The following is a 20,743-nucleotide window of genomic DNA, read 5'->3' as shown; positions in this document are numbered from 1 at the left end:
CCCAGTGATTGCCTCTAGGACAAACGTGTTTCTATCTATCTATTTGAGTATTACATAAGCTCCCATATTTACATTTGGTTTTCCCAGTGATTGCCTCTAGGACAAACGTGTTTCTATCTATCTATTTGAGTATTACATAAGCTCCCATATTTACATTTGGTTTTCCCAGTGATTGCCTCTAGGACAAACGTGTTTCTATCTATCTATTTGAGTATTACATAAGCTCCCATATTTAGATTTGGTTTTCCCAGTGATTGCCTCTAGGACAAACGTGTTTCTATCTATCTATTTGAGTATTACATAAGCTCCCATATTTACATTTGGTTTTCCCAGTGATTGCCTCTAGGACAAACGTGTTTCTATCTATCTATTTGAGTATTACATAAGCTCCCATATTTACATTTGGTTTCCCAGTGATTGCCTCTAGGACAAACGTGTTTCTATCTATCTATTTGAGTATTACATAAGCTCCCATATTTACATTTGGTTTTCCCAGTGATTGCCTCTAGGACAAACGTGTTTCTATCTATCTATTTGAGTATTACATAAGCTCCCATATTTAGATTTGGTTTTCCCAGTGATTGCCTCTAGGACAAACGTGTTTCTATCTATCTATTTGAGTATTACATAAGCTCCCATATTTAGATTTGGTTTTCCCAGTGATTGCCTCTAGGACAAACGTGTTTCTATCTATCTATTTGAGTATTACATAAGCTCCCATATTTAGATTTGGTTTTCCCAGTGATTGCCTCTAGGACAAACGTGTTTCTATCTATCTATTTGAGTATTACATAAGCTCCCATATTTAGATTTGGTTTTCCCAGTGATTGCCTCTAGGACAAACGTGTTTCTATCTATCTATTTGAGTATTACATAAGCTCCCATATTTAGATTTGGACCATTCTCGATGGACAGGCCATTTTCTATTCCACATGACAGCCAGTGAACCATGACTGGTACATCAAATACCGTGGTATGTGCTGTCTTGTTTATAGGAAAGTGAACATAAAATAGTCCATGCGTTGTTGGTTTATTTGGTAGGAGTTGCTTATTTGGCGATAGCGGGTTTCTTCTTTCTTTCTCGGCCAAGTATCGAAAAAAGCCACATGCTGCACACTAAAAAAAAACGAGTTTAAAATATACTCAGCTATGATTAATCAAAGAAGCCTTTCCTACCAGACCGGCCTCGGTGGCTTCGTGGCAGGTCATCGGTTTACAGGCTGGTAGGTACTGGGTTCGGATCCCAGTCGAGGCATGGGATTTTTAATCCAGATACTGACTCCAAACCCTGAGTGAGTGCTCCGCAAGGCTCAATGGGTAGGTGTAAACCACTTGCACCGACCAGTGATCCATAACTGGTTCAACAAAGGCCATGGTTTGTGCTGTCCTGCCTGTGGGAAGTGCAAATAAAAGATCCCTTGCTGTCAATTGGAAGAGTAGCCCATGTAGTGGCGACAGCGGGTTTCCTCTCAAAATCTGTGTGGTCCTGAACCATATGTCTGACGCCATATAACCGTAAATAAAATGTGTTGAGTGCGTCGTTAAATAAAACACTTCTTTCTTTCCTGCCAGTTTCTCTCATCAGACCTACTATTTGCTATACCGAGTTTGTCAATTTCACCAAACTAGAATGACGTCATAGTTGAAGGGACATTCCTGAGTTTTCTGCAATTTTTAAGATGTTATCGACTAACAGATACTGTTTAACGATTGTAATTACATATGAGATACACTTCCTTGAAAACAAAATCCAGTTTGGGCTTCTTACAAATATTAAAACGACCAGAAACACATTGAATATACAGACACTGATATTCTAAACAAGACAATATATTTAATATGTAAGTTTAATCGTAGAAGTATTGTATTAGTCGAAAACATCTTACAATGCAGCAAACTCAGGAATGTCCCTTTAAAACGCGTATTATATTATTATAGTGACATATGTGACACCGGTACTAATAAAGTGTTAACAAGGACAAAGTACAATGTATTTTTAAAAAAAATATTTTATTGAACTGAATTTAATTCCACTTGTTTTGTTTGTTTCGAAGGATAAAAAAAATTCTAGGTGAGTAAGGAGGTCAATTAGTTGATTTTTGCATCACTTCCTTTTTACGTAGACTGGATCTCCGACATTAATTCTCCCAGGCGTGTGTATTGCTGCGCTTACTCCTAACAGCGGTGACTGGCCGTATGGCGGGAAACAACGAAAGCTGAAAAGACAATATGAATGTATGAATCACACGCGTGTCCCCTGCAACAGACAACCAAAATCACCAAATCGATATTGCTTTATACATGCTTTGCTGGTTATTTGCAGACGATACTGCCCTATTATCATTCACTGCAGCAGACCTACAACATGGGCGGATTATGGGGGGTTCCCAGTTGCACGGAAACGCGTCCCCCCCCCCCCCCCCCGCTAAAAAAAACCCAATTCCATCATGTAGATCTAAATTAATATCCACGTAAAATTTATATTTTCAAATTATAAACATAATTTTACATATTGTTTCGGAACCCCCCACTCTCCTTACCTAAAGCATAATCCTCCCCTGTACAACACACCTTAATTATGTTTTATTAATATTGCAATAAATGGAAATTTAAAATAAACGGTAACAAAACGAAAATATTGATTTTTAACAGTAACACTAGAATTATAAACATAATTTTAAGATTGGAAATAATATGTCAGAACATTGTGAAAGAATACAAATACTTAGGAATTACTTGTACAAAATTAAACAACTTTCGAATTACTATGAATATACTTAAACAAGATGCTACCAAGGCCTACTATTAAAATCAAAGGACAACAATATATCGACCGAATGTAAACTTAAAATTTTTGACTCAATGGTTCTTCCAGTTTTATTATATGGATGCGAAATATGGGGATATGAAAAAGTTTATATATTTAATTCTGTACAAATAAAGTATAATTGCAGTGTACAACAGCCAGGTATGTAGGCATAGGCAATAAGGCTGTCTGTAGGTAGGCATGTATGGAGGTGTTTAAACATGTAGATAGTAAAGTAGGTATACAAGTAGGTAGGTAGTGGGGCAAGCTGGTATGGAGATAGGCAAACAGGTAGGTAGATGAGGCATGTTCAGAAGGGCGAGCAATCGCACTCGCTCGCTAGACTTTTTTTACAGCTAACTTTGAATGGATGTGATATGATAAAAGACGATGGTACCAGTCAAATTGTTCGCGAGCGCTCGCCCTCCTGAACACGCCACAGATATAGTATCTCACCTTCTCAGTGTGGTCAGAGGTTCTCCTGATTGGTTTTTAACGCCAGTGACTTGGTCAACGGTCACCTTCGTACATCTACAAGGTATTTAATATGCATGACATATATCCATCACATTCACACACAAAAGGTAATTTCGTCAACATATTTGTTCAAGACTATTAGATACAGTTTTTAGGTTAATTTGTTTTAACTTACTGTGGTTAGTTCTCTAAATATAATAAAATTATTAAATGTGTCTATCTTGTTTCCACATTACTTTAAAACATTTTTTAAATACCTACCTATTAATTGGCGATATAACGACACTCTTTAACCTAACAGATATATATGGATGAATGGGTGAATGAATCGATAAATGAATTAATGAATAAATAAATTCCAGACCCTGTTACCTAGGTGTAGGATAGAGGCACCTCAGTTTGGTTGTTTCACCAAAACGAATTTCAGACCATTCGTCCTGAAAGAATAAATATGTTCATGTACAAACTGAAAACTAAAGTCCGCCAAGCAAAATCTGAAATTATACTCTGGTATTCGACTAGCATGATCTGCAACGCAGTATTTTATAGCAGAATATAAAAATGCACTGAGGTGGGGGGGGGGGGGGGGGGTGGGGGGGGGGGGTGGGTGGGGGGGGTGGGGGGGGGGGGGTTTGAGTTTTGAATCTATGCCCAATTTCTAGATTTCTCCGTCCACCCCTGTTTATGTCTTATATAGGTTGTCTGGGCTGCCTGTCGAAGATAACGGTTAAACGTGGTTAGTGAGAGAGAAGCCGGTGTAATGAGCCACTGAGCAATGATTGGAGTTGAACTTAGCATTGAAATACGATCCCAACATCCACCAACCTTGAAGGTACTTCGATCTCAAAAGAAATATATTTTTCCAAATCAGGTGCTTTGTTTAAATAAGAAAGTTGATACTGACCACAATATATGGTTCCAATTGCGTCTATATGAGGTCTACTACTTTTATAGCGCGTGGCAGTACAAAACTGTTACAGCTTCCGAATGCACAGAATAAAATGTCAAGCAAGAAAGAAAAAGAAATGTTTTATTTAACGACGCACTCAACACATTTTATTTACGGTTATATGGCGTCAGACATATGGTTAAGGACCACACAGATTTTGAGAGGAAACCCGTTGTCGCCACTACATGGGCTACTCTTCCGATTAGCAGCAAGGGATCTTTTATTTGCGCTTCCCACAGGCAGGATAGCACAAACCATGGCCTTTGTTGAACCAGTTATGGATCACTGGTCGGTACAAGTGGTTTACACCTACCCATTGAGCCTTGAGGAGCACTCACTCAGGGTTTAGAGTCGGTATCTGGATTAAAAATCCCATGCCTCGACTGGGATCCGAACCCAGTACCTACCAGCCTGTAGACCGATGGCCTACCACGACGCCACCGAGGCCGGTGTCAAGCAAGAAACTACGTGTATTACTTAAATTATTTTGTGGCCGAACTACCTTTAAAGCCGATATTTTAAACCACTATGCATAGAAGGATCCAGGGAATATTTGGCGGGGGCGAGGGGGGATTATGGGGAAAAGGGCATGGACCAACTCTTGAAAATAGCAACTCTTTTGAAATGAAATCTTATGTAAAATGCTAGATAAAAAGGAACATTTTAATACATTTAGGGGAAACGGGTCCCCTGCACACCACCACCCACCCCATGGATCTGCCTCTGTACGTCACCATACCCGGTCCCATGTTGCAGACGTGTTTGTGAAAACGGATGTGTACAGTACTACACCTCGTCAAAGGCGTCAGTTCCACGAACAGTGATTGTAGGTCGGAAACACTCGATAGTTGTCGGTTCATCCAGTCTCTCGTCGAGTCGTGCGAACGAACTTTCCGGAAGCACGTGGTATGCACAGAAATCACTGAACGCAGCCTGAAATAAAATAAAAATAGACTGGTATCGCACATATTTTAATTTATTGACAAATCGTAAACAGATCTATGTTAAACAATAGCCAAAGTAATAGGGTTACTAGCGAGTACAATGAAAATATACAATTGTCACCAACATATATAAAATGTACTTTTATCTACCAATTTGGGGCGAGAATTAGCTCAGTTGGTAGAGCGCTCGTCTGAGGTGCTTGGGTAGTAGGATAGGTAGATCAAAGGCCGTGCATGTGTTATCTGTATGTGGGAAAGTGCATATGAAAGACCCCATGCTGCTAATGGAAATATGTAGCGGGTTTCCTTTAAAGGGACATTCCTGAGTTTGCTGCATTGTAAGAGTTTTCCGACTAATAAAATACTTCTACGATTAAACTTACATATTAAATATATTAACTTGTTTACAATATCAGTGACTGTATGTTCAATGTGTTTCAGTCTTAATATTGTAAGAAGCCCAAACTCGAGTTTGTCTTGAAATAATTTCGTACGTACGAAAAAAACATATTTTAGGAAATAAAATGAAATTTTACCTAGTACAAATATTAGAACGACAAGAAACACGTTTAATATGTTATGCAGAAAAATATATTTGATATGTAATTACAATCGTTAAAAAGTATCTGTTAGTCGATAACATCTTAAAAATTGCAGCAAACTCGAGAATGTCCCTTTAAATAAAGAAAAACTATATACCAAACACCAAACTAATAATAAACACGTTCAACTGATCCCAATTGTACTATGTTCAGAAGTTAAGAAGGGACAGCACCATTTTCTGTGCTAGTTCAGTACAATTATGTCCCTTGTCTTTCCTTGGACTTGTCTTATAAATGTACATTTGATTGTAAACTACTGTCTTTTTGTTGCATGTAATAAATTAAGTCAAACTGATAAATTAAAAGTCATCATTATCATCGTTATCATCACCATCATCACCATCATCAGTTACAATTACTTCTTTTGCTTTAACACTCTGAGACATGGTTATGACAATGATGATGATGATGATGATGATGATGATGATGGTGGTGGTGGTGGTAACGATGGTGATGATGGTGGTGATAACAATAATGATGACTGTCGGAAAGTGCATATGAAAGACCCCTTCATGATGATGATTATGATGATGATGATGACGATGATGATGACGATGACGATGATGATGATGATGACGATGACAATAACAATGACGATGATGATGATGATGATGATACAGTAAGATTTCTTACTATATCGCCGGGTACCGCTGTGTTGGGCCACGTCCGGCGTTCGGTGGATATGTCTCTTTTTCCTGAGTCCCGGAGCTGAGTGTAACACGCGGAGTCCTTCCCTGTGTAGATAGGCGCTGAACCACGCGCCCGCCTCATCACCACAGTCCAAACCCTCCAGCGTGTTCTTGCCAGTACTCAAAACAAAAACACTTCAATATGCTGGAGATTCACATTTCAGAAACGTCTTTCTCCCTCGATGTCAGAATATTATATATAGTTAGCTCCCTTATGTTTAGGGAAGGCTCCTTGTATACATTGTGTAAACATTTCCATTGTGTTGTTTTTTGTTCTTGTTTTGGTTGTGTGTTTGTTTGTTTGTTTTGTCATTTGTTTTGTTATTTGTGATTATTATTTTATTTGTTTTATATAATATAACAGCCATTGGAGGGGCTAGTTATATTAATCCGCATTTCAATGTATAATCCAGGCCCCTCCACGCAGCCCACTCTCGGTGCTTAGATGACAGGTATATGTCTATAACTAATAATTAGCAGCTGAAATGTGACTTGGTCGCAGTTTTATTTATATGTTAAGATCTTTAAAATTAACTACGATTAATATTACTAATAATATGTCTATTCAATGATCGAAATATTATAGTTAAACATAAAATTATAATAAAATATTATTTACAGTTATTTGGCCCATATTTTTTATATTTTGGAAAATTGCCGCCATTGCCGACACAGTGTGTATTGAGAATGCCTCCAATCTTAAAGTGGCAGACCCTAGTTTCAACTCGTAAAAATGGACACTAATATTAGACAATCTGCAAACCTGTAATGCATTTAGATAAAGTTATAACATAGTAAAGCAGACCCTAGATTCAACTCGTAAAAATGGACACTAATATTAGTTAATCTGCAAACCTGTAACACATTTAGATAATGTTATAACAGAGTAAAGCAGACCCTAGTTTCAACTCGTAAAAATGGACACTAATATTAGTTAATCTGCAAACCTGTAACGCATTTAGATAAAGTTATAACATAGTAAAGCAGACCCTAGTTTCAACTCGTAAAAATGGACACTAATATTAGTTAATCTGCAAACCTGTAACACATTTAGATAAAGTTACAACATAGTAAAGCAGACCCTAGTTTCAACTCGTAAAAATGGACACTAATATTAGTTAATCTGCAAACCTGTAACACATTTAGATAAAGATACAACATAGTAAAGCAGACCCTAGTTTCAACTCGTAAAAATGGACACTAATATTAGTTAATCTGCAAACCTGTAATGCATTTAGATAAAGTTACAACAGCGTAAAGCAGACCCTAGTTTCAACTCGTAAAAATGGACACTAACATTAGTTAATCTGCAAACCTGTAACACATGTAGATAAAGTTACAACATAGTAAAGCAGACCCTAGTTTCAACTCGTAAAAATGGACACTAATATTAGTTAATCTGCAAACCTGTAACACATTTAGATAAAGTTACAACAGAGTAAAGCAAGTCTGTGACGTTCACACAATGTTTACAAATTAGGATCTGTCACTTTAAAACTATCCCCTATGATATGTAGTGTATGTGTGTGTATGTGTGTGTGTAGTGTGTGTGTAGTGTGTGTGCGTGTGTGTAGTGTAGTGTGTAGTGTGTGTGTAGTGTGTAGTATGTGTGTAGTGTGTGTGTGTAGTGTGTGTGTAGTGTGTGTGTGTAGTGTGTGTGTAGTGTGTGTGTGTGTGTGTATGTGTGTGTGTAGTGTGTGTAGTGTGTGTGTGTGTGTAGTGTAGTGTGTAGTGTGTGTAGTGTGTGTGTATTGTGTGTAGTGTGTGTGTGTGTAGTGTGTGTGTAGTGTGTGTGTATGCGTGTGTGTAGTGTGTGTGTAGTGTGTGTGTGTGTGTAGTGTGTGTGTAGTGTATGTGTGTGTAGTGTAGTGTGTGTGTAGTTTAGTGTGTGTGTGTAGTGTGTGTGTGTGTAGTGTGTGTGTAGTGTGTGTGTGCATGTAGTGGGTGTGTGTAGTGGGTGTGTGTGGTGTGTGTGTGTGTAGTGTGTGTGTAGTGTGTGTGTGTAGTGTGTGTTTAGTGTAGTGTGGGTGTGTAGTGTGTGTGTGTGTGTATAGTGTAGTGTGTGTGTAGTGTGTGTGTAGTGTGTGTGTATGTAGTGTGTGTGTGTAGTGTGTGTGTAGTGTGTGTGTGTATGTGTATGTAGTGTGTGTGTGTGGGGTGTGTGTGTGTGTGTGTGTCTGTGTGTGTGTGTAGTGTGTGTGTGTGTAGTGTGTGTGTAGTGTGTGTAGTGTGTGTGTGTAGTGTGTGTAGGGTGTGTATGTGTGTGTAGTGTGTGTGTAGTGTGTCTGTGTGTGTGTAGTGTGTGTGTAGTGTGTGTGTGTAGTGTGTGTGTGTGTGTTTGTGTGTCTGGGTGTGTAGTGTGTAGTGTGTGTGTGTAGTGTATGTGTGTGTGTGTATAGTGTGTGTGTGTGTGTGTGTGTGTGTGTGTAGTGTGTGTCTGTGTGTGTGTAATGTGTGGATGTGTGTGTGTGTGTAGTGTGTGTGTCTGTGTGTGTGGTGTGTGTCTGTGTGTGTGTAGTGTGTGTGTCTGTGTGTGTAGTATGTGTGTGTGTGTAGTATGTGTGTCTGTGTGTGTGTAGTGTGTGTAGTGTGTGTGTGTGTAGTGTGTGTGTGTCTGTGTGTGTAGTGTGTGTGTGTGTAGTGTGTGTGTGTAGTGTGTGTCTGTGTAGTGTGTGTGTGTGTAGTGTGTGTGTGTAGTGTGTGTCTGTGTGTGTGGTGTGTGTGTGTGTCTGTGTGTGCAGTGTGTGTGTGTAGTGTGTGTGTAGTATGTGTGTGTGTAGTGTGTGTGTGTGTGTGTGTGTAGTGTGTGTGTGTGTAGTGTATGTGTGTGTGTAGTGTATGTGTGTGTGTAGTGTATGTGTGTGTATGTGTGTGTGTGTAGTGTGTGTGTGTGTGTGTATGTGTGTGTGTGTGTGTGTGTGTGTGTGTGTGTGTGTGTGTGTGCACCCTTCATTCACATTCTCTCTGTACTAATTGAAACATACATGGAAATACAAATAATCAGTATTATGGTTCAGTATTATAGTTCTGTTCCATGTTCATTACATGTACTTACTTGCATATTACAATTTTAGACTGGTCTACGTACCATACATATACTTACTTGCATATTACAATTTTAGACTGGTCTACTGGACAATCAGTCGGTAGTTTCAGAGTCGGCATACCCGTTGCGTTGATAACTAGTTCGTAGCCTTGACATTCCACTTTCACAATAGCCAATTTTGGTGCTTGTTGTTGAGACAAAACGTTAAACTTTGCGTCAGTCACAACCCAGTGCCTTTAAAACATAAAGCAGTTCATATTCTTATTTGCATCGAACGTGAACTAAAATAATAATGGTCATATTATAGGTATAAAACTAAATAATCTAATTAACATTAGCTCCACTATTATATGTGGATCTAACAGCAGCCCGTTGGAGCTCATGTCCAGTTGACCTTTCATTCGACCAATCAAAACCTTACTTTCAAAATCATGCCAGTGATTTGATGATGATGATAACTAGTTTAACGTGCCCATATACCACTAGGGTTTCGAACACGCCCATCCCAAGTCCGACCTCCGATAAGATCGGTGGCCTGACTCGGGATGGAGGAGGGGGGGGGGGGGGGGGGTAGAGTTGAAAATGGGCAGAATTTTGCAAATAGCAATTAGTAAAAAAGTTAATAGAATAAATAAAAAAATAAAAGTTACAAGGCAAAAATAAAAAGAATCGACTGCTCGGCCGAATATTTATATAACGTTACGTTACGTTACGTTACGTTACGTTACGTTACGTTATATTATATTATATTATATGGTTTTGATAGACAACAGGAAGACAAGGAGATAGACAACAGATTGGCAGACAGGAAGCAGGCGCAGATCAAAGGGGAGGTATGCTGGGGGTGCGCAACACCTTTGAAGTGCTCCGAAATGTCCAGTGTGTAGCAAATGAATAAATGAATTTATTTGAGTTTAGTTGTTGACATGTGATATCTTCGTCGGCTTGCTGTTATGGGGGACGACTACCACATATAAATACATGTTAGTGTTCTTTTCAATATTTTAAGTTCCTTTTGTATGTTGCACCCTCCATGAATAGTGTTGGTGCCCTTTTTAAGCAGTGTACCTCTCTGGAATAAACCTGCATCAACTACTGGGCAGAGATAGATGACAGTCAGATCGACTGAAGACATAATAAATAAAACAGACGTAATGGACCGTGCAAGTCTATGTTTACCTATCGGTTATTCCGTGAACCAGTAACCCTATTTCCGTGCACACTCCGTTGTCGACTGCGAAACCAGCGCACGACTTGATCGGGAAAACACTGAGACGAGTAACTGTACCAACCAAATGAAACCCATTTCTGCGTCTACTTAGTATCGAAGTCACGATAAACTTAATTATCGTTCCTAACACCAAGGTTCCTAGAATTACACCAGGCGTCACTACGCTCTCTGTCGGCATCTTGTGTGGATCAAACTCAAACTGTATAGGTCAAAGCAAGATTGACCTATATTTCTCTTTACACAGTGTAATTATATTTTACCAACCTAAATATAATATGCTGATGTAGCCATTTTTTTGTAGATTAAACCCAGCATGCAGTACTATACTATAGCGGGTATAAACTATAACCTGGCACAACGCAGCGAAATGGGCTTCTTCCCCGCGACGTCAATGAGTCCATTGGGCTATTTCTCGCTCCAGCCAGTGCACCAGGACTGGTATATCAAAGGCCGTGGTATGTACTACCCTGTCTGTGGGATGGTGCATATAAAAGATCCCTTGCTGCTAATCGAAAAGAGTAGCCCATTAAGTGCCGACGGCGGGTTTCCTCTCTCAATATCTATGTGTCCTTAACCATTTGTCTGACGCCATATAACCGTAAATACAATGTGTTGAGTGCGTCGTTAAATAAAACATTTCTTTCTGTCTTCCCCGCGAATAAGTTTGACATGAAAACATGGTATTTATGTAGTAAATGTCAGTGGCGTAGGAAGGTGCCAAAAAGTGGGGGCACACTTTTATATTTATACACTTTTACACTATTATAAAGCAAATATAAAGCAAAATACCTGAAAAGTGGGGGGCACATGCCCCCTTGCCACCCATTTCCTACGACAGTGAATGTAAACAAAAGGCAAAGAAAAAAAAGGAAAATGACATTACCATAGTTAATACAATTCACATTTATATTAGGAGCCATGACTACGTCTGTATTGCGGATCACACGGGGGATGTAGTGGAGTCCGATATTATTCAAATGACAGTTCATTTTTTTCCACAAATCATGAATTTTTTTAATTACATGGATAGCCTTCCTATGTATTGTGTAAATACCGGGATGTTCGACATGAAAGAGACTTCTTAATGGATCGTAGGCGTTAGAACGACCAAGCATCATCCCGCCAGGGCCGTACCCTCGGGAGGTGGGCGAGGGGGAATCTCACTTTTGTTTACTCCAGAAAATAGCATACACATCTCGGGGTTTAATTTGTATAGTGTTTCATTTGTTTATAAAAGTAGTGCCCCCCCCCCCCCTAGAATTTTGATCAGGGTACGGCCCTGCCCCATCCCCTACCCCTCCCACTAACTCTTCAATATACATATATATCAACGATACATGGATTCGGTGATAAACATTTCTCACCTCTTGGTGTCATTTCTTTTCAAACTCTACGATCATAAAAAAAAAAACCAAGTTTATTTTGTTTAACGACGCCACTAGAGCACATTGATGTATTAATCATCGGTTATTGGATGTCAAACATTTGGTAAATCTGACATATAATCTTACAGAGGAAACCCGCCACATTTTTCCCATTAGTAGCAAGGGATATTTTATATGCACCCGCTGACATACATGATAGCACATACCACGGTCTTTGATATACCAGTCGCGGTGCACAGCCTTGAACAACAAATAGCCCAATGGGCCCACCGACGGGGATCGATCCTAGAGCGACCGCGCATCAGGCAAACGGTAGTAGTCCAGTTTTTAAATATTATGGCTTTCCGTCTTCTCCACCCACCCCTATTTGATATACTAGATCCGCCTATAAGTCTTCTCTTGTTTTTGTTTAACGACACCACTAGAGCACACAGATTTATTAATCATCGGCTATTCGATGTCAAACATTTGGTAATTTTGACATAGTCTAAGAAAGGAAACCAGCTATATTTTTCCCATTAGTAGAAAGGAATTTTTTATTTGCACAATTTCATAGACAAGATAGCACATACCACAGCATTTGATATACCAGTCGTGGCGCACTGGTTGGAGCGAGAAATAGCCCAATAGGCTCACCGACGGAGATCGAGTCTAAACCGACCGCGCATCAAGCGAGCGCTTTACCACTGGGCTACGTTCCGCCCCCCACCTTATGAATCTGTCTACATCAAAGAAACCAAATCGAGCATCAGGCAGCCAGGGGCTTAGGAGGTACAAATAAAATATTAAAACTTTTCTCTCACAGAACGGTTTGTTTGTTTGTTTTGTTTAACGACACCACTAGCGCACATTGATTTATTTATCATCGGCTATTGGATGTCAAACATTTGGTAATTTTGACATATAGTCTTAGAGATCCGCTACAAGGGATATTTTATATGCACCATTCCACAGACAAAATAGCACATACCACGGCATTTGATATACCAGTCGTGGTGCACTGGCTGGAAAAAGAACAGATGCATGGGCCTAGGGGATGTCATTGTAAACAAAGTAATACAACACCTTCGAGATTTTCTAGATGACATTAGTGTCTCAGACTCTATTAGAGTCTCGAGTCTAGATTCCAAGTTTTATTAGCACCAGACCAGGCCTGGTGCTTAAAAAACTTTTGGAGTCTGAGACAGTAACGTCATGGCAGAGCCATACAAATTGCATGCGTGCGACGTCATTTGAGATTTGAGTCTGGACTCTTAAAGGTTTTATAAACACGGGCCCTGAAAACTACATATTTGGGAGTAGGGCGCTAACAAAACTGTGGTGAATAACAAAAACCTAAAGGAAGAAACCTTTTGGGGATGAGAGAAATATATGGTCACAAGCTCTCTTCTGCCTTCCATGTATAATTTAAAAATAATCTTTCTTTTTTTTAAATCTAAAAAGGGATTTTTTTTTAATCCCTTAGTTTTCGGGGGGGGGGGGAAGGGCGGGACGTAGCCCAGTGGTAAAGTGCTTGCCTGACACGCCGTCGGTGTAGGATTGATCCCTGCGTGTGAGCCCATTGGGCTATTTCTCGTTCCAGCCAGTGCATCACGAAATATATATCAAAGGTTGTGGTATGTGCTATCATGCCTGTGGAATGGTGCATATAAAAGATCTATTACTACATGTACTAAAGGAAAAATTTAGGTTTATTCTCAAAGACTATATGTCAGAATTAGCAAACAGCCGATGATTAATCAACCAATGTGTTTTAGTGGTGGTGTTGAACAAAACAAAGACTTTAACTTTAGGTTTCGTAACACAGCTGTTGCATGTTACAGTCTATTGTAATGTAGTATATGTAACTGATGCACTGGGTTAAAAAATTATATTTATTGACGCAATGTACTCATTAGTTTTCAAAGGTACATGTTTACATCTTTCACGCGTCCTGCAACTCTGTGAAAACTGGTCTCTGTATGGCATACACCGGATCACCAATTCGAACAGGTCCTGTCACATCAACTGTGGCGTTCACGCCAAAACACGGGAATGTGCCGTACGGAGCGAAGCAACGGAAGCTGAAAAGGGTCAAGGTCGGTTATTTATTGTTTTTATTTATTGTTTTGAAAACAATTGAATCATAAGTCAAATCTTAAATAACAAAATAGTGCACCAATATATTTAGATGTTAATCAACTGATTATTACGCTGTATCTTTCTAAACACATTTCGACCAAAACAAAAAAGAAGAAATGAAAAGAAAAAACAAAAACGAAATTTTCTTTACCTATATATTGTGTCTGTTTTATGTGTTTTTCTGTCATGAATTGCAGCTTAGTATTTGTTTTTACCATATCAAAAAACCCACTAAAATATCTACTGGTCTTTAATTAATTTTGTTAGGTAAATGACTATGTAGCCAGAAATCAGAAAAAAACTTTATAGAAATTTTCTTGGGAGTGGCAGTCCTCACACAGGAGTCAGGAAGGCTGCATCATGGGAAGTGGCAGTCCTCATATAGACAAAGAATATGACGGTGCTACACGAGTTATTAAACTGGCTAGTGCCTTTTAAATGCAAATAATCACTGTGCAAGTCTAACCTTTTGAGGGTCTTCAGGGGCTCTCCATCACTCGACTTCACACCCAGCTCCGGATCAACCGTCGTCATGGTACACCTACGTAATATTCAACACTTCTCATTATCGTGGCATGCATAAATCTCAGCTGAAGATTCACAAACAACTGTGGTTGTCAGCCATTCTAATTATAACCGGAACGCGCCGGAAGTGGTTGGTAGTTAAGGGACGTAACTCTGCCTATTTTTTCTCGTGAGTTTCTAATACAGGCTATAGTCGCTGATTAGTCTATAATACACTTCATTATTTAAAAACAAAAACTGTTCTCGGTCTGTTGCTATTGTTTTCATCTAATTGAGACTTTTTAACAACAAAAATCACATATTAAATACATTTTATTTAGTAATATAAACTGGATATTATCTCCAAATAATTTCGTACATGCGAAAACATTATATTGAGACATAAAGTTTGAGCCAAGTGCAGCATTTTGTGGTATAGTACCGTGGTATATAATTTGATTGGGTAGTGCACCGCAGTAGACTGTAGCACATTGAAATTGTTTATGTACGTAAAAGCACGTGATTACCGAGCATAAGAAACCTTTCTCGCTATACATTTATTAATATTTGTACAGAAGACAACACCAGTGCTGATATGTCTGACTGTTCTTGACATTTTAATATTTCCTCACTGAAGAAGGAAAAAAGGGGAATAACTTTACCTTGTGCAGTAGTCCAGCATCCTCATCCTGACCGTATCGCCGACTTTAATCTCCAGCCACGTGTCCTGTGAAGAAAGGTTTACCCATGTCATCTACCTGTAGTCAAACCTATTACAATGGGCAACTTGCAATTAGGCCTAAAAAATATAGTCTATGTTTCTGGGAACCTGACCCTATCTAGAAACAATTAACGAAGCTAAAACAAAACATTATTTATTTTTAATTATTAATAATCAAACAATACACACGTTACATACGTAACATTTTATCTGGAGTCGTAGGGGTGAATGTAGTAAACAAATTAAATGACGACCTACATAAAAAAAAAAATCACCTTCCCAGAAACACATTTTTATGTTTCAACAGTCTTATACCAGTGTGTACATCTGAAATAGCAGGGATACGTTGTATATAAAATATCTCGTTATGTGTGCCCGTAGTAACAAAATCTGAAGTGGGGGACACAATAGGCCTATATCGTGGGGAGTTCAAGCCACATTTTAATATTTATTTACATAAAGCTGGAAAAACCCCACATATATTTTCGACGTCAAGTGGAACACACACGCACACACACACACACACACACACACACCGCTTCCTACGTCCCTGCATAGTATTAGTGTATATTTAGTAATTTGGACAAAAGATGGTCCTAACCTTACAATGAATGGATTTTTATTCATGACATTTTGCCATTCTCATTATTTTGTTTTGGCACATTGGTGTAAATGGGCTTCTTCGACACCCATATAACTTGAAATTGAAGTTAATAATTTAGCAAGGGTTTCAGTGACAGATATGTGATCTTACTCCATTTGTAACACTAACAACATATTCAAGTACGAGTACTGAAACTCAAAAGATCAAAGCAGGAATTGATAAGAAATTATCCCTTACCTCCTGAAATGCTGCGTCTGTTCGCACCACGATGTTTGGCCTGAAGTTACGGAAGGTGACGGGACTGCTCAGTCGTCTGTTAAGATCGTGGACCGAGTTCTCAGACACGATGAGATAACCTCCGAAATCACTGTATGCCGCCTGTATCAAGCAAACACAAGATGAGACAACCTCTAAAATCACTGTATGCCGCCTGTATCAAGCAAACACAAGATGAGATAACCATCGAAATCACTGTATGTCGTCTGTATCAAGCAAACACAAGATGAGACACCTCTAAAATCACTGTATGCCGCATGTATCAAGCAAACACAAGATGAGATAACCTCTAAAATCACTGTATGCCGCCTGTATCAAGCAAACACAAGATGAGACAACCTCTAAAATCACTGTATGCCGCCAGTATCAAGCAAACACAAGATGAGATAACCTCCAAAATTACTGTATGCCGCCTGTATCAAGCAAACACATGATGAGATAACCTCCGAAATCACTGTATGCCGCCTGTATCAAGCAAACACAAGATGAGACAACCTCCGAAATAACTGTATGCTGCCTGTATCAAGCAAACACAAGATGAGAAAACCTCCGAAATCACTGTATGCCGCCTGTATCAAGCAAACACACGATGAGACAACCTCCGAAATCACTGTATGCCGCCTGTATCAAGCAAACACAAGATGAGACAACCTCCGAAATTACTGTATGCTGCCTGTATCAAACAAACACAAGATGAGACAACCTCCGAAATCACTGTATGCTGCCTGTATCAAGGAATTAAAATACATAGTACAGTGTCCACGACGGATTGTTGACAAATATTGAATAGGAATCTTTGTTTAACGACATCCAAGCACATTTTCTAATACAGCTATTTGGTGTCTAATGTGTCTAACTGTGAATATATAGAGAGGGGAGAACACACACACACACACACACACACACACACACACACACACACGTCACTTACGGCGGCGTCACATAAGTTGCTCGGGTTTTTTTTTCAGTTTTCACATGGACTGCATAAAACTAGTCATGTATTATTATGGGTTAAGGGGTCGAAATTAGGTGAAATTTCTGCCGGACATTCGGTCCGAAAAACCACACATGCATTTTGCTGGCTCGAATCAAAATTTTAACCTTTTGTGAATATAAACGTCAAATAATTGCCGATCCAGACAGACAGACAAACAATCTTCCGGCCCGTGGTGATGTTGACCGGTGAAACCAAAAACCGGTCGGGACGGCAGTAGTTTGATAACTAAATAGTTGTAACGAGAATGAGTTAATAAGTAATAACAGAAATATGAAAGAGAGACAACTTAGTATCTCTAGTTGATCAGTCATAGTTTAAATGCAAATAAAACAAGTTTTTAATTTGAGTTATTGTATGGATAATGAATTATTAATTAAAATCAAGTTCGTAGTTAACAATGCATTTAGAAAACACCATGTGTTATACGTTATAAATGTACTAACTTTTTTTTACGGTGACACATCAATTTCTTAAACCAAAAATCCACTTTGTGGTTGGATCTCTGTTATGTGATGGCTTTATATAATAAATAATAAAGAAACTTACCATATCCCCAGTTACAGAAGGATTGCCCCACGGTTTGTATGTAACTTCAGTCATGTCTTTTTTTGTCAAGCCCGGTGCGGAGTACAACAGGCGGAGTCCGGACATATTGAGGAATGTACTGAACCATTCGGCGACCTCATCACCACAGTCCAAGCCCTCCAGATTCGCAGCCCACACCCTGACGAGTGATGATAATGTGATGATAATTAGGCCAAATAAAAAATACGTGTGATTCCGGTTACACAACCGACCCTAATATGTTTCGCTATTTTCTTCGACCATGAACTGTTTTTGGCCTACTGGGCCCCGTTTTACAAAGTGATCTTAGCATTAAGATCAATATAAGTACAAGGTATTTATGCACCTAAGGTGATATTAGCACTAACATCGGTTATAAAACGGGGCCCTAATATTGAAAACAGTGAGAGGACACAGCATTTGTTTGAAAAGTTACCTTGCTCTTTGCCAAGACCAGTTTGACAGATTTTTGGAATATATATGTTTTTTAAAGTTATAGTCTACCACATGTAACCAAAACCATACATATTGTTTTATTTGGCCTTAGCAAATAGTTATTTTAGCGATAATATATCTTGAATTTGATTTGATTTGATTTAATTTAATAAATGATGCCAATCCAATTGTATGCCCTCCCCACATCTTCCGAAGTTCCCCCTAAATCCAATATTTATCGAACGTATATAATCAGTTGATATTTTTTAAGGTGTCTTAGAGGTGTGTGTGGGGGGGGGGGGGGGGGGGTGTGTCTTAATATATAGATTGGCTGGGTGTTGTGCAATTATTTATGTTTTTAAAAAGTTGTACATTATTCCTAAAACAAACCCCTGAATCCGCCACTGAGTTTCTGTTGAGTGCATCATTAAATAAAACAATTCTTTCTTTCTTTCTTTCCGCTACTGAATCCCACTTTTCCTTATTATGGTTACAAGTTTATACATACGTACCTGCATGGTTTCACTTTTGACTTATCGATTAGCTGGTCTTTCGACACCTTAATCGGCGGCATTCCTGGAGCATTGATTTCTAGCTGGTCTCCGCATGGTGATACTTTAATTAGGGCCATCCTCGGCTGTACTCGCTGATGCAGAAACTCGCCGTTGGGCTTAATTACCAGAAAATGTCTGTTCAAGAAAGAGGTTGAGAAAATCTATACCAAAGCATCGGGAAAACAGATGAAAATTCTCAAATAAAACAGACGTCTATATACTTTATTATTTAGTATATGTAACTACATTTAAACGATTATATTCACATACCAACTACTATATTGTCTACAGATATTTTAAATTTAAACAGTTACAGAACTAAGACAGATTTAATGTGGAGGTTCTTTTGGCACTTTTGGTGCATAGCACTTTTGTGTGTGTGTGTGTGTGTGTGTGTGTCGGTATGTGTGTATGTGCGTGCGCGACAAGAGAGAAACAGAGTCAATGTATGTGCGTGCGTGTTTGTGAGTGTGTGATTGCTGCCGCCACATAGACTACTCCTACCAAAAAGCAACATGACGTTTTATATTCCCACAGACAAGACAAGACTTATCACCGTTTAGTATACCAATCGTGGAGCATTTGGCTGGGATGGGGAGGACGGCGGGAGTGTGTGTGGGGGGGGGGGGGGGGGGGGGGGGTACCAATGGGTCTTCAAAGTGGAATCGATCCTACAATCCATCGCACCTTAAGGGTGACCGCTATACTCCGCCCCCGCCACCCCACCCCACCCCCAACTGATAGCCATCTAACCATTCTTAAACTGGGATTCATTGACCTTTTGCGACTCGTTGCTTTATCATAACACATAGTGAGATACGATAGAGACATGTTCAGGAGGGCGAGCGATCGCGGCCTCTTGCCAGACTGGTTTTGCGCCTAACGTTACATAAATGCGATGTAATAGAAGATGATGGTACCAGTCAAATTATTCACGAGCGCTCGGCCTCCCGAACATACCAGTGGATACTACCTGTCAGTCACTTCCGACTGCCGCAGTCCTAAGCGAGTACATTCCGCACTCTGGACGCTGTATCCCGAACAGGATTTCACTGGGAACATTGTCAGAGATGTCACCTGTCCGACAAGCTTGAACTTCTGTGAATGTCTCCATCGTACGAAAGCTGCTAATGAATACTTCACAACTGCCGCCCCCGCTAACGTAGCAAACACCAGACCAGGCCGAAGTGCATCAGTAGCAGACGACATTATCGTATTCACGCATACGATTCGATTTCGCGCCACTTGTTAAATAGTGTTGTCCGCTGTTCGACAGTGACCATGCGCAGCTCAGTCGAAATGACTTTCCACAATGGACGAAAGTAAACAGACACCGACTACCGGATCAGCTAAAATACATGTATTGTATTGACCATGGCCGTGTATTATCTGATCTAATATGTCTGCCCTAGTTCTTTTGACATATGCTCGAGCCACGCTGACCCAGAATAGTAATACTCCAAGATGCGATGACACAGCACATCGTCCTAGGCAAACTCGTTGCACAGTTTGAAATGATGGTGGTGGCAGCTGGCACGTGTGTTGAAAATTGTTATGTGGAGTGGGAGGGGGGGGGGGGGTCTAAACTGTAGCTAGAGAGGTTTTTGGGAAGGTTTCGGTTCCTGGTTCCACGGAAAGACATAACTGAGCAAGTTTAAAATTTTAATTTAGAATCCTAAGTACTTTTCTTCTGACGCACAGTTTGTGTAGGTAAACACAACGGCAGAGCGCAACAAGGCAACCCCGTCATAGATCCGGCCATGTAGGCATACAGAAGAAAACATTTTCTTTTTAACAACACCACTAAAGCACATTGATATATTAAAGAAAGAAAAAAA

At 39.5% G+C, this 20,743-nt stretch overlaps 2 protein-coding genes across 4 annotated transcripts; both read right to left on the bottom strand.

Moving 5' to 3' along the window:
* Positions 1–1,993: 1,993 nt before the first annotated feature.
* LOC121371507 (mitochondrial amidoxime reducing component 2-like) lies at positions 1,994–20,397 on the bottom strand. 3 transcript variants are annotated; one of them, XR_005957804.1, is made up of 13 exons: positions 19,879–20,397; positions 18,864–19,040; positions 17,899–18,076; positions 16,317–16,457; positions 15,417–15,481; positions 14,717–14,791; positions 14,049–14,192; positions 9,571–9,747; positions 6,412–6,587; positions 4,941–5,165; positions 3,656–3,720; positions 3,263–3,337; positions 1,994–2,216 (listed from the first exon to the last, which is right to left on the bottom strand). XR_005957804.1 is itself a non-coding variant. In XM_041497445.1 (7 exons), exons 1-7 carry the CDS (start codon positions 20,112–20,114, stop codon positions 14,054–14,056), a joined length of 1,011 nt encoding a protein of 336 aa, XP_041353379.1. In that variant the 5' UTR covers positions 20,115–20,397; the 3' UTR covers positions 13,990–14,053. The 3 variants fall into 3 exon arrangements, 1 of the variants encoding a protein (XP_041353379.1); XR_005957803.1 differs by having other exon boundaries at positions 5,025–5,165; XM_041497445.1 differs by lacking the exons at positions 1,994–2,216; positions 3,263–3,337; positions 3,656–3,720; ... (1 more) ...; positions 6,412–6,587; positions 9,571–9,747 and having other exon boundaries at positions 13,990–14,192.
* Positions 2,105–10,922, bottom strand: LOC121370100 (mitochondrial amidoxime-reducing component 1-like). The gene is made up of 7 exons (XM_041495202.1): positions 10,693–10,922; positions 9,571–9,747; positions 6,443–6,587; positions 5,052–5,165; positions 3,656–3,720; positions 3,263–3,337; positions 2,105–2,216 (listed from the first exon to the last, which is right to left on the bottom strand). Exons 1-7 carry the CDS (start codon positions 10,920–10,922, stop codon positions 2,105–2,107), a joined length of 918 nt encoding a protein of 305 aa, XP_041351136.1.
* Positions 20,398–20,743: the final 346 nt, after the last annotated feature.

Source organism: Gigantopelta aegis, chromosome 4, assembly GCF_016097555.1.
Source record: "Gigantopelta aegis isolate Gae_Host chromosome 4, Gae_host_genome, whole genome shotgun sequence".
Taxonomy (NCBI): domain Eukaryota; kingdom Metazoa; phylum Mollusca; class Gastropoda; order Neomphalida; family Peltospiridae; genus Gigantopelta; species Gigantopelta aegis.
Note: the sequence above shows the minus strand (reverse complement) of the source record. Positions and strands in the feature narration are given on the sequence as shown.

Excerpts from the sequence above, each read along its gene's own strand:
- LOC121371507 (XM_041497445.1), bottom strand. The coding sequence starts at position 20,114 with ATGTCGTCTGCTACTGATGCACTTCGGCCTGGTCTGGTGTTTGCTACG. Across the intron at positions 19,041-19,878 it reads CAGTCGGAAGTGACTGACAG|ACATTTTCTGGTAATTAAGC; the intron begins GTAGTATCCACT and ends TTTCTTGAACAG. Across the intron at positions 14,193-14,716 it reads CCCCTGAAGACCCTCAAAAG|CTTCCGTTGCTTCGCTCCGT; the intron begins GTTAGACTTGCA and ends GACCCTTTTCAG.
- LOC121370100 (XM_041495202.1), bottom strand. The coding sequence starts at position 10,922 with ATGCCGACAGAGAGCGTAGTGACGCCTGGTGTAATTCTAGGAACCTTG. Across the intron at positions 9,748-10,692 it reads GTTCACGGAATAACCGATAG|GCACTGGGTTGTGACTGACG; the intron begins GTAAACATAGAC and ends TATGTTTTAAAG. Across the intron at positions 3,338-3,655 it reads TGCCTCTATCCTACACCTAG|ATGTACGAAGGTGACCGTTG; the intron begins GTAACAGGGTCT and ends AATACCTTGTAG.